The 12,018-nt window shown below is 39.6% G+C and overlaps 1 protein-coding gene across 8 annotated transcripts in view; it reads right to left on the bottom strand.

Annotated features, from left to right (window-relative positions):
- The window catches only part of DNAJC6 (DnaJ heat shock protein family (Hsp40) member C6), a 131,766-nt gene that overhangs the window by 25,000 nt on the left and 94,748 nt on the right, over positions 1-12,018 (bottom strand). For all 8 annotated transcript variants that reach the window (XR_004325126.1, XM_014556356.2, XM_032494495.1 and 5 more), the window contains 4 exons: positions 8,268-8,390; positions 3,949-4,082; positions 3,236-3,430; positions 2,060-2,177 (listed from right to left, as the gene is read on the bottom strand). Coding sequence is in view for 7 of the 8 variants with exons in the window: in XM_014556356.2 (XP_014411842.1) it covers positions 2,060-2,177; positions 3,236-3,430; positions 3,949-4,082; positions 8,268-8,390 (570 nt within the window). In the remaining variant the exon portion in view is untranslated. The remainder of the gene's footprint in view (positions 1-2,059; positions 2,178-3,235; positions 3,431-3,948; positions 4,083-8,267; positions 8,391-12,018) is intronic.

Genomic DNA, 12,018 nt, shown 5'->3' with positions numbered 1-12,018 from the left:
GAAAGTCCACATCCTCTGTAGCCTTTCTCAGCCACCACTGGATAAAACAAACTGCTCCCATGGTAGCATCTCACCCTATCTCTATAATGTTTGTACATATGTGAATTTCCCCTGCTATGCTGAGCTCCTTAATGGCATGGATACTGTCTTATTCTTGTGGATCCTAAACCCCTAGGCAATGGCTGGCACAGAGCATGCCCTTAGCAAATATCTGATGAATTAAAATGCAATTACTTGCTATGAACTAGGGTACCTATTATCTTTTCAAATTAGTGTTTTTGTTTTTTTCAGATAGATACCCAGAAGCAAAATTGCAGGATCATATGGTAGTCCTATTTTTAATTTTAGGGGGAAACTCCATTCTGTTTTCCACAGGTGGGCTGCACCAATTTACATTCCCTCCAACAGTGCACAAGGGTTCCTTTTTCTCCATATCCTTGCCAACACTTGCTATTTCCCATTTTGATAATAGCCATTCTGACAGGTGCGAGGTGATATCTCATTGTGTTTCTGATTTGCAGTTCCCTAATGATTTGTAATGTTGAGCTTTTTTTAATGTGTCTGTTGGCCATCTGTATATCTCCTTTGGGAAAAAAAATGCCTATTTAGATCTTCTGTCCATATTAAACTTTGGTTGTTTGGCTTTTTGTTAGTTTATTTTTAATACTGAGTTCATAGCAGCATTATTCACAATACCCAAGATATGGAAGCAATCTAAGTGCCCATCAACAGATGACTAGGTAAAGAAGATGTGTGTGTGTGTGTGTGTGTGTATGTATGTATGTATAAGCCATAAAAAAGAATAAAATATGTTATATATATACATACATACATACATATATATGGACCTGGAAGGTAATATGCTTAGTGAAATAAGTCAGACAGAGAAAGATAAATACTATATATTTTTACTCATATGTGGAATCTAAAACACAAAACAAATGAATAAATATAACAAAACAGAAACAGACTCTCAGATAGAGAGAACAAACTAGTGGTTGCCACAGGGCAGAGGGGTGAAATAGGTGAAGGGGATTAAGAGCACAAACTACCAGTTATAAAATAAATATGTCACAGGGATGTAATGTACAGCACAGGAAATATAGTCAATATTTTATAATTACTTTGCATGGTATGTAAACTACAAAAATATGGGATCCCTATGTGGTACACTTGAAAATAATGTAACATTTTAAGTCAACCGTACTTCAATAAATTAAAAGAATTTTAATGCAATTACTTGCAGCATTATTCGCAATACCCAAACAGTGGCAATAACTCAAATGTCCATCAACGGATAAAGAAATTAACAAAAGTAGTACAGCCAAACAATGGAACATTACCTGATTATATAAAGAAATACTGATACATGCTATAACACGGATGAACCTTGAAAACATCAGCCTAAGTGAGAGGAGCCAGTCACGAAAGGCCAGATATTGTATGATTCCATTTATATGACATGCCCAAAATAGGCAGATCCATAGACAGAAAGTAGATCCCTGGTTGCCTAGGGGATGAAGGAGGAGGAATGGACGATGGATGCTAATAGGTGTAGTGTTTCTTTGCAGCTGATGAAAATGTTCAGGAATTAGATAGCAGTGCTGTACAACTTTTTAAAAATACTAAGAATAACTACTGTACAGTTCTAAAGGATGAATTTTATGTTCGGTTAACTTTATCTCAATTTAAAAATTGGAAAAGTATAATGACTTAATCCCACATCCTTAATAGAAATATCTCTGCTCACACTGATGCAAAGGGGGCACTTTAAAAAAAAAAAAAAAAAAGCACAACCTTGTAAAAAGCAAGGTTTGCCCTTCTTTAGTTCTAGGGTTGCCATCTTCTGGCAAAAATCACATGGGCAAGTCACCACCTCCGAGTCTTAAGTTTCCTGCCCTGTAAAATGAGGGGGATGGGCATAAGTAATCTTTTCATGCTTTTTCTGATTCTAAAACTGGAAATCACTCAAGCCCAAAGTGACATAGAGAAAAGACTCTGAAACACTCCTATTAAAGGATCAGATGAGCTTAGGTCATGATTCTTTCTGAAATCATACCTTCGCCTGTAGCCGGCTTCCAATGGTTGATCTTAAGTGATACATGGAAACAACCACATCTCCTTGCACGGTGATGCTCAAGGGAATGAAGATTTTCCCATCTTGCACACGGTATTCTCTTTAAACAGAGACAGAAACATACACTGAAAAAGCGACTACTTTGGTGCAGTAACACAGGTATAAAGGTACAGTCCTCTGTGGCTCTAGCCAAGGGACCTGTTTGCCCAGGCCTGAACCCAGGAATCATTTCTATCTTTTTTTTAAGGAAGAAATGCAAAATTTTCATTCGAGCAGAACTTGAATATTATAACCCAGGAAGAGCATCTCTGAAAGCTCTGAGAACTGTTCTGCCTGTTAGAATTCAAGGCACAGTTGTGTATGTTTTCTGAGACAGAGGGCTCATGGATGTGCACATCCCCGTCCCATCCTAAGCAAAGTCAGGAGCACAGCCAGTGCCAATCGGGTGCAAACTGGTTCCGCCACGGGATGCCGGTGGTCTTATGCCAGGCCCCCCTCTCTCTATCCTATCCAGGCTTCCGATAAATCAATTGCCCACTTGCAAAAATCATTTTCCTCAAATACATGTTGTCCCGGTGTATTTACCTTTCCCCAACTTTGAATTAATAATGAAAACAGAGAGAGAACGAATAAACCCAACCAAGATCAATACAGAAACAGCAATGAAATGCTCTGTGAGGGTCTTGGATACCAATCCTGAAATTCAATCTATTTCAGACTAATTTCATTTTCTGTTATTATCCCCTCCCTTCTCTCCGCATCCCCTACCACCTCTCACCGGCACCTGCTTCTATTACAGATTATGTAACTTTTAAAATTACATTAGCATCCACCCAGCTGCTCACCTAGAAACCTCATTCATTCCTGATTCTCCCGCCATGCTCACCAAATCTCCCCAAGGTCATCTCCCCCTTAAATGTCCAGCTCTTCTACCCCACACCACTGTCCTAACCCTCACTGTAGCTCATGTCGGTCCCTTAGCTGTATCACCATTTGAAAGGGGGCTGTGTGCTTTTCTGTGATTACCACCTATGTGGAACTTTTTTTTTAATATCAGCTATTTCACAATGATGTGGTCCTCAAAGGAAGAATGGGACCCAACTTACATAGGAATTGAGCAATTTGCAAGAAGAAGTCAAGGAAAGTATCATGACCTACTTCATTCGTTCAAAATCTGCACAGGTTGTATATATTTTGGTTTCTCCAATCAGTACATCACAGTAAGGGCGACATCCATTTCTCTGCTTGTTGAAAAAGGGAACTGGACTGACAGTGATGGACTTAATCGTGAGAGGCTTGAAGTGAGGGCGGTAGGGTTTGTCCGCGAGGAGGTCACACATGTAGCCCAGGTACCTAAAACAGAAGACGTACTGTTGGTGCTGACCACACCGGGAGAGATAACCAGTTTGCTATAAAATTTGTTCTCATAAAATATTAACCTATAATAAACATTTACTGTGTTAATTCCTTAAACATTAACTAGCAAAAGAGAATACTGCCGAAAATTTAGGAAAATTTTTTAGCTAGTGGCACTGCCACACTTCCCTCCAAAGAGCTGATAAAGGGGTATTTATCAGATGAAAAAGTTTATGGTGGTTTTATATGAGCTCAATGTTTGAACATCTATCTCTGTTTGATCCAGCAGAGTAAATGTATCAGTTAAGGGCTGGCTTTGGGAAAAAATCAGACTTCATCATCAGAATGATAATTCAAAAGAATGTAAGGAGATGCAATTTAAATAAGAGAAAGAAGCAATTGTCACTAAAGGAAAGATAATACGTCCATTATCTGAAAAAGGTTTTTTCCCTGTTTTAGCTACATGATACCAATCAGACCACGTCTGCACCTGCCCTGCCTCTAGCTTACATTACCTCCTGTGAGATGGTGAAAGTCCGATTCCTGGTCGCTTCGCATACAGCAATCGAACAGCTGGGCCAGGAGTCGAGTAGAGATTACAGAAAATGAACATAGCACCAACCAGAATTGACGATGCTGCCCGTCCATCCTATCAGAGAAAATGTATGAACTGGTCATAACCAGGACCAATCAGCCACAGCACTGAGAATGGCTGTGCTTGCAATTAGAAGAGAGAGACTGGGGGCGAGGGTTGGAGGGGAGGAGAGAAATCTTCTTAACTGGGGGTGCGTGTTAGTTCATTAACATAGTTTTCATGAAAACCAGAATCCATCCCAGCTATTTAAATCACAAAGCAGCAAGGGAAGACGTATTCTTAGGAGACCATCAACTCTCTACTACTAACCTAAGAAACCCAGCAATATAAATTTGATTTGTAGATATTTACTGAAAAATAATCTAGTCTTCAAAGTAGCTTTGGACTTGTAGGATCAGTTGAGGTCTCTCAGTTGAGAGCCAAAGGTAGAGTTCACAGGTGAAGCAAATACTGCTTTTTGGAATATGCTGTGTGTATATTTTACCCAAAGTATGTTCCTAGATTCATATAAATAAAGAAGCTTCACCTGATTCCACCGCAGCCAACACAGGAATGCACACAATAACATTCCTGACAGCTTCTTCTAGAATACTTTAAATGACAGGGAGCTTCCTGCTACAGTCTACAGCGTTCTTCCTTACTGAATATGCTGAGTTGCAGTCTATTCCACTGAACAATCTTCATTCTCCCTTCAGTCAGTTCAGAGAGTGAACCTACTCCTTCCTCCCCAGGACAACCCTTCACATTTCTGAAATACTCTCCATGCCATCAACTTTTCTATTTTCTACGTTTGAAAACATGGCCGATCTGTGATGGTTAATTTTATGTGTCAACTGTGCTGGGCTAAGGGATGCACAGAGAGCTGGGAAAACATTATTTCTGGGAGTGTCTGTGAGGGTGCTTCTGGAAGAGATCTCAGCACTTGAATCAGGAGACTGAGTGAAGAGATCCCCCCTTATCACAGTGGGCTGGCATCACCCAGTGTGTGGAGGGCCTGCAGAGAACACAAAGGCAAAGGAAAGGCGATTTCTCTGTCTTCTTGAGCTGGGACTTCCATCATCTGCTGTTCTTGGATATTGGAGCTCTCAGTTTTTGGTTCTACACCAGCAGCCCCTCTGGTTTGCAGGCCTTCAGACATGGACTAAATGTTACCACTAGCTTTCTTGGTTCTCCATCCTGCAGGAGGCAGACTGTGGGACTTCTAGGCTTCTGGAATCGTTTGGCCAGTTCCTATAATAAATCTTCTCTTACATGTATATCTCTACACAGATCCTATCGGTTCTGTTTCTCTGAAGAAACCTAATACATAATCCCTTCCATTCTTCCTTCCCTGATATTCCACTTTAAGAGACGTCATCATTTGGCGTACTTCCTCTGAACAGACTCGTTTTAAAACAACAGCCCTAAATGTGCTGCACAGATGTGAAATGCAAGACATAAGATGTGTTCTGACCAAACTAGGGAGGAAGTATCTTCCTTCGTGTGGTTAGAACACTATGCTTTTATTAGCATAACCCCAGGCTAACCCAGTTTAAATGCAAGGTAAATCTCACCGTAACCTCTTATTGCTCTTTCTATCCACTAAAACCGTTAGCTCTTCTTCAGATGATGTGTTAAGCTAATAGACAAATACACTTAATCTTTTAGAACCAGAATTCCGGACTTTACATTTATCCTGTGTTTAATTTCACACTGGTAGTTTCTCCTAGATGACCAACCTGCAAAAATTTTAAAATCCAGATTCACTGTGTGATCCTCCCAGTCTGAGAAAACTAAGCTGATCTCCACGTTTTCATCAAAGTTGTTAATTAAAAGGTCAACCAAATGCAACCTTTCCCTGGGAGGCTGCTGATCCATTAACTGCCTAGATTTGGAAGCAATATGCAGCCAGTATTTGACTAAATGTATAACAATCTAGCCCAAATTTCTCCATCCTGAATATAAGAAATTGGGAAATGTCTTGCAGGAATCCAATAAACTATCTCTAATAAGCTACTAGTCATGTTCTGAAAGTTCAGTTGGTTTGATACATGTGTTCATAATGAACCAATGTGGACTCCCTTTTTCTAAGAGCTTAAAGTCATTTGTGCAGAATTTATATTTGAATTTTGCCTTGAACTGTCATCAGGCTCACCAGCCTGTAACTTTCCAGTATCAACCTCCCCTGTCTTTTGGGAAAAGTCTCCTCTGCTTGTTTGCCTGGCACCTCTTTCGGTTTCCTCATGTTACATAAGGAACCCATAATTGCTTTTCCAAGTGCTTTTAGCATTCTGTCATATAACTTAAGTCTAGAGAGTGGATTATCTTTAAGTACTGCGATGCTCTTTAACTGTCTCACTATCAACTTCATCTTCATTATCACTGTTACTCCCTTTCTAGCCTAAGATTCGTTCTCCCAATGAAGGAACAGAATGAAGGATTTAAGATTATACCATTTGCCTCAAGTATCTGTTGTTGTCCTTACTCCAAGGACTGTTTTTTTAAAAAGGCATTTTTCTCAACCTTGTTTCTTTTTAGAATGTAGCCTTCCTACACTCTTTTAACAGGTTCATGGCTCTTGGATACAATTCCCCTCCTTTTTCTCTGCCATGCAGGTCTTTTTTAAAGTTTTATTCATTTTTTAAAGTTAAAAGATAAGTATATGCTTGCTATTTTTTATAAAACAGCAGAATATATAGGATAAAAATTTTTATTTTTTTAATACATTTTTATTGACATATAGTCAATTTACAATGTTGAGTCAATTTCTGGCATACAGCACAATACTTCAGTCATATATGAACATACATATATTCATTTTCATATTCTTTTTAACCATAAGTTACTACAAGATATTGAATATAGTTAGTTCCCTGTGTTATTAGAATAAAAATAAAAGCTCCCACCTCCAGCTTCAATTCCATTTCCAAAGACTCAGTGCAGACTTCCAACTCATATACATCCTTTTTTAGTAAACCTACAGAGCAGGCTACAGTGTCATAACCCTTTGCCTGCCTCTTCTTTCGTCTTCATTGGGTTTTTATTCATTATAATTGCATCATTAGAAATGGGAGCCTCTGTTCTCTCTTGAGTGATTGTCCCTCACTAAGTTGCCAGACCTAGGCTCTCTGAATTTTTAGAAAGTTCTTGAATGAAGAGAAAAGTACCTAAAGCCTACTTAGTTTCTAAAAATAATCTGTCCTATTACACAGTCTGTTCTGCCTCCAAAAGGAAAACTCTTTGGTCTTTCACATTAAACTCCAATGAACGCCAAGTGTTCTTCCTTTAATGTCAAGAGTTTGGGGATCAGAAATGGAAAGAAGTAAAAATGTTCTTCAGTTTTCATTCCTCTTTTAGCCAACTGGCCCTCAAGAAAGAGGAGGAAAATCACCAACTAAGATTATAGCAAAAAAATATATACCCTGAAGTTTATAGAAGTGATAAACAGTTCCAGTATTTATGCTCAGATTCCATTTGTGTGTTCATTTGTTCATGGATTCAATCATTTACTCAGATCTTTCACCCCTGGGGTACAAAGGTTAAAAAAGGCACACTTCTTACCCACAAGACGCTCATAGTCTAGCAGGAAAACTGGCAAGTCACCAGCTTTTGATGATGCAGTGTATTAAATGCCACCAAAGACAAAGATACACAGTGGGAAGGTCCATATTGTGAAAATACTCTAAAGAGTCAGAAAGATTTTACCTAAAGTTGAGTTTTAAACAATAGGTAAGAAGCCTCCAGAGGAAGGACTGGGGAAAGGGACTCTAAGAAGTCAGTGGTCAGAAAAATCATCAGTCCCACTGGGAACTGCTATAAAATACAGTCAGTCTATGTGACAACTTACAAGGGTACAGGTGTTTTTATTTCATTTTTATTCAAACATAAAGGTAAAAAAATATTCCAGTGTGTTTATGTCAACTCTACTCACACAGAACTCAGTGGCATTTTTGCCTGTGCACCCACAGCTCTTGTTTCTCCCATTTTTATAATAGTTAGCACATTCCAGAGGCCCTGCAGGATGTGGGTTGGGCACATATCTGCCTCTCCCACTGGTATTCAAGCTTTAAGGCAAGAATAATCCATTTCCCTCTCATTTTTCTATCCCTCACATCACCTAGTTCTTAAGTAGAGTCTTACTAAATGCTTATTCAACTTATGCATGACCCATTCACCAGTCTGTGTTAAAGTCATTTGTATTTGACCAAACCAAACCACCACAAATGACAGCCACAACAGCCACGACACAAGGGCACTCACCAAGCAGTGGACAACACAGACGTTTTTGGGATTCTGCAGTAGCCAGTTATACATATTCCGACACACAGCGAAGAGGTTGTGCAGACTGGGGGCCTGCCTGATGGGCCAGCTGCACTCGGAGACCTGAAGGAACACAGCAGAAGGAAATTAATCTCCTGAGCCACTTCCTCCCCATGTGAGGGCATCACACTGAACAACTTCTGGAAGTGACGCTAAGTCCTCTTAGCATAGCCAGGAAGAGCCGGAGACAGGGTCTGAACATAGGAAGACTTGTTTAATCCAGTAAATTTTTTTTTAATTAAAAAAATTCTGTTTTAGTAAAGCTATGAAAACACATTTTGAAATACATTTTAAATTAAATGAGATGACTTAAAGCACATATTTGTATTTTTAAAAATTCTGTGAGGTTACATTGAATTTAATTTCTATTTAGTATAAAATGTTTTGACCTGCCTACTAGATGCTTAATTATAGGATTATATTATAAATCCTGCACTAACCCTAATTTTATCGCAGCTGATGAAAGTGAAAACGTGCAAAGTGCTGCTGAGGGATCCAAAGATATGCTTTTTCAGGGGATCTTATTTCTTTCTCTTTTAAAGAAGGAACCCACAACTCCTTGGGGGCAACCTTCAGCATTTTCATTCATTTAAACACACGTTCATTTAGCACATTGTAGGAAGTGGGACAGTCACTTTGTCCATTTTCATCCATTACGGCTTATCAGTAGGGCAAAATGGTTAAGCCCACAAGTTGGGTGTCCACCTCAGCTTTACCACTTACTACCTGATTAGCCTTAGATAAGTTATTAACCTCCCCAAGCCTCAACTCTCTCGTGTATAAAGTAAAAACGGGCATTACAAGGTTGCAGTGAGAATTAAGTAGCACAATGGAAACACAGTAAGCGGCAGCTTCTTGTCAAGACATATTCAAATCAATTGTTTATATCTGCCTCCCCTCCGGACACCAAGCTCCACGAGAAGAGAGACCGTCGTTCACTTCTGTAACCCGAGTCCAGGGTCCACGCACTAGTCAAACAGCAGGTACTCAGTCACCATCTGCTGAGTGAATGAATGAGTGAAAGAATGAAGGAACGGCTTCTATTTGGCAATCTCTTCTCACAGTACAGTTTGTCTTTGTCTACATGGACAATATCTTGAGGAAGGAACGGTGAACCAGTTCTGCTGTTTTTTTAGATTGCAGTCATGCAAAAGTGTAGGAAATGTGTTTTCTCAGGCAGAATTTTTAAACCTTCTAGAAACTGTATGTCCCCCATACAAACACTAAATGCAGTATCTCTAATGAGTCTCAGCTAAAAGCTGGCTAAATTGTTCTTGCGCAATAGGCTCATTGTTCAGAATCATTAAATCAATCGAGTAAATAATATTAATTTAAAGTACTCTGTAATTACATATTTACTTGATATATAATTATACACCAGTAAGCAAACATACAATTACAATTTTTTAAAAGCATGTGCTCTGTCTAAAGGGGAAAAACATTAAGGTATAAACAAAACCAAAAAAAATTTTTTTAGGGAATTCAACCACTGTAAGCTATTTTTGTAGCTCTCTGGGTCTCACAGCTTCATGCAGTAAGCACAGTTCTTGGGCAGGTGACACTTCACGATGCTATCTGCCGTCTCTTTGAACCCCTCCCGGAGATGCAGAGCATCAGAAAACACCATATGGATTACAGGGCTGCCATGATGCCACCCAGTGGGAAAAGTGGCCAGAACAGCACCAGGGCTGGATGCTGTTTGGCTTGCATCTTTCTGTCTCCTCAAGCATGAGAGAGGATGACAGAAGCATCCTCTCTGCTGAGCATAAGAGCAAAAAGGTGCTGTGGAGAATCAGACTGAGGAGTCATACCGGGTGTTCTAAGGATCTGACACCATTTTTGGAGGACAAAGGTCCTTCAGTCAATCATTTATCTGGCATTTTATTTTTACTGATGGTAACCATTAGCTGCCCCTTACTGAATGCTCACTCTAAGCCAGACACCGCTATCAAAAGCATTCCTTACAGCAAACCTACAGAAAAATGTTCGAAGTATTTGTGGGATAGTCTCCTTATTGTTATTTCCATTTTCTACAGGGGAACACTGAGTTTTAGATGAGGTGAAGTGACTTACCCAGGAAGAGGGACAGCTGAGATGTGACTCTAGGGTCCTTTTTAAAATTCAGAATTTGTGCATATTATATGAATTTCACCTCAATAAAAAAGATAATAAAATGTGTATACCGCCTGATGATTATTAGCTACAATTCCATCTTACATTTGCGAGGTGGTTATGATATCAAGTGATGGCTATTTTTTCCAAGGTTAAGACATTCAATTCACTGAAGGCTCCAGAACCAGAATAGGGGGGCTTCCTGATTCTCTGGGTCCCAGGCCAGGGTTGTATTCTGCCCCATCACTTCCTGTCCTGACACTGACTGCATGGTAGCAGAAGAGAGGTGAATACCATCTATAAAGTCACTCCCTTACGGACAACTGCCATCGTCACCCAGCAAACCCCAGCAGAAACAACTGGGAGCTATGGTGATCTCTTTGGGAAGCTTTGGAAGGAAAAAGAAAAGAAAAATTTGACCTTCAAATAATCATGAGCCCTTTAAGAAAACCAAGTTGATCATATATTTTCCAAAAATTAAGTTGTTTGCAAAGAGGAAGAAATCCTACAAGATTATGCAGCTTAGAAATAGTCAGAATGAAGGAAGATTCTAAAAGAAGCAGCTAGGTTTCTCTTTTCTATGCTGCTAACAGGGTTCCTCAGCACACTTTCCTTCCTGGTTGGGCAGAGGAAGGAGGAGGCTCAAAGTGGCCCTGGAATAGCATTAGAAGGAATGTAAGAACTTCAGGGCAGGCTGGACTTGGCGTCCATTCATCCACTTGTTGCCAACAGCAACACCAAGAAACGTGCAGAGCAGTGGTTCTAGACATTCTAGGGCATAGCTATTAACTTGCACAGAAGTGGAACTAGTGCACACACGTGTACACACACTCAGAGTGGATGGGTGTGCTGTTTATGAGGGATGACGAGAAAGGTTTGGGTGTAGATATCGGTGATGGTTACACAACATTGCGAGTATATTTAATGCTGCTGAACTGTACGCTTACAAATGCTTAAAATGATATGTTTATGTTATGTGTATTTATTTTACCACAATAAGGAAGAAATAGGAGTGGAAGCAGATGGTTAAACTCTCTGAAGCCTATGCATGGATCTAAATATATAGTGGATCCATCTAAGTTGAAAATGTCTTTTTTAACTCAGATTCAGAACATCTGGTTTAGATGGTGCATCTCATTGGTCTCCAGGACTTTGCTGTCAACATCAGGACTTTTATTTTCTCAAAGTGGATACTGGCTAAGAAGAGCCAAAAGACTGACTGAGTACCTCCTCTACAGTCCTGCATAGGTGTTCTAGCTCTGAATGCAGGGCTATTTGCCATATTTTGTTTTGAGTCAAATCCTCTGCTAAAACTGAAATTAAACACAGAGTCCTATTTTAACATTCCACTACATATGCAAGTACTAAGAAAACTGCTATTAAATTATTTCATATGAGTCCTGTCAACCCATGTGGCTTCTAAGCATAAAAGCTAATCAAAATACAGAATGATGCCCATCAGCAAAATAAAAATCTTCCTGGAAACAGCCTGTCTCTGCCACCACCACCTGTATCCCCAAACACGCATCACATAATAAAAAGGAAAAGTGACTGAATTCAGGATTCAAGGCACAGAGAC

Source organism: Camelus ferus, chromosome 13 (assembly GCF_009834535.1).
Source record: "Camelus ferus isolate YT-003-E chromosome 13, BCGSAC_Cfer_1.0, whole genome shotgun sequence".
NCBI lineage: Eukaryota > Metazoa > Chordata > Mammalia > Artiodactyla > Camelidae > Camelus > Camelus ferus.
Note: the sequence above shows the minus strand (reverse complement) of the source record. Positions and strands in the feature narration are given on the sequence as shown.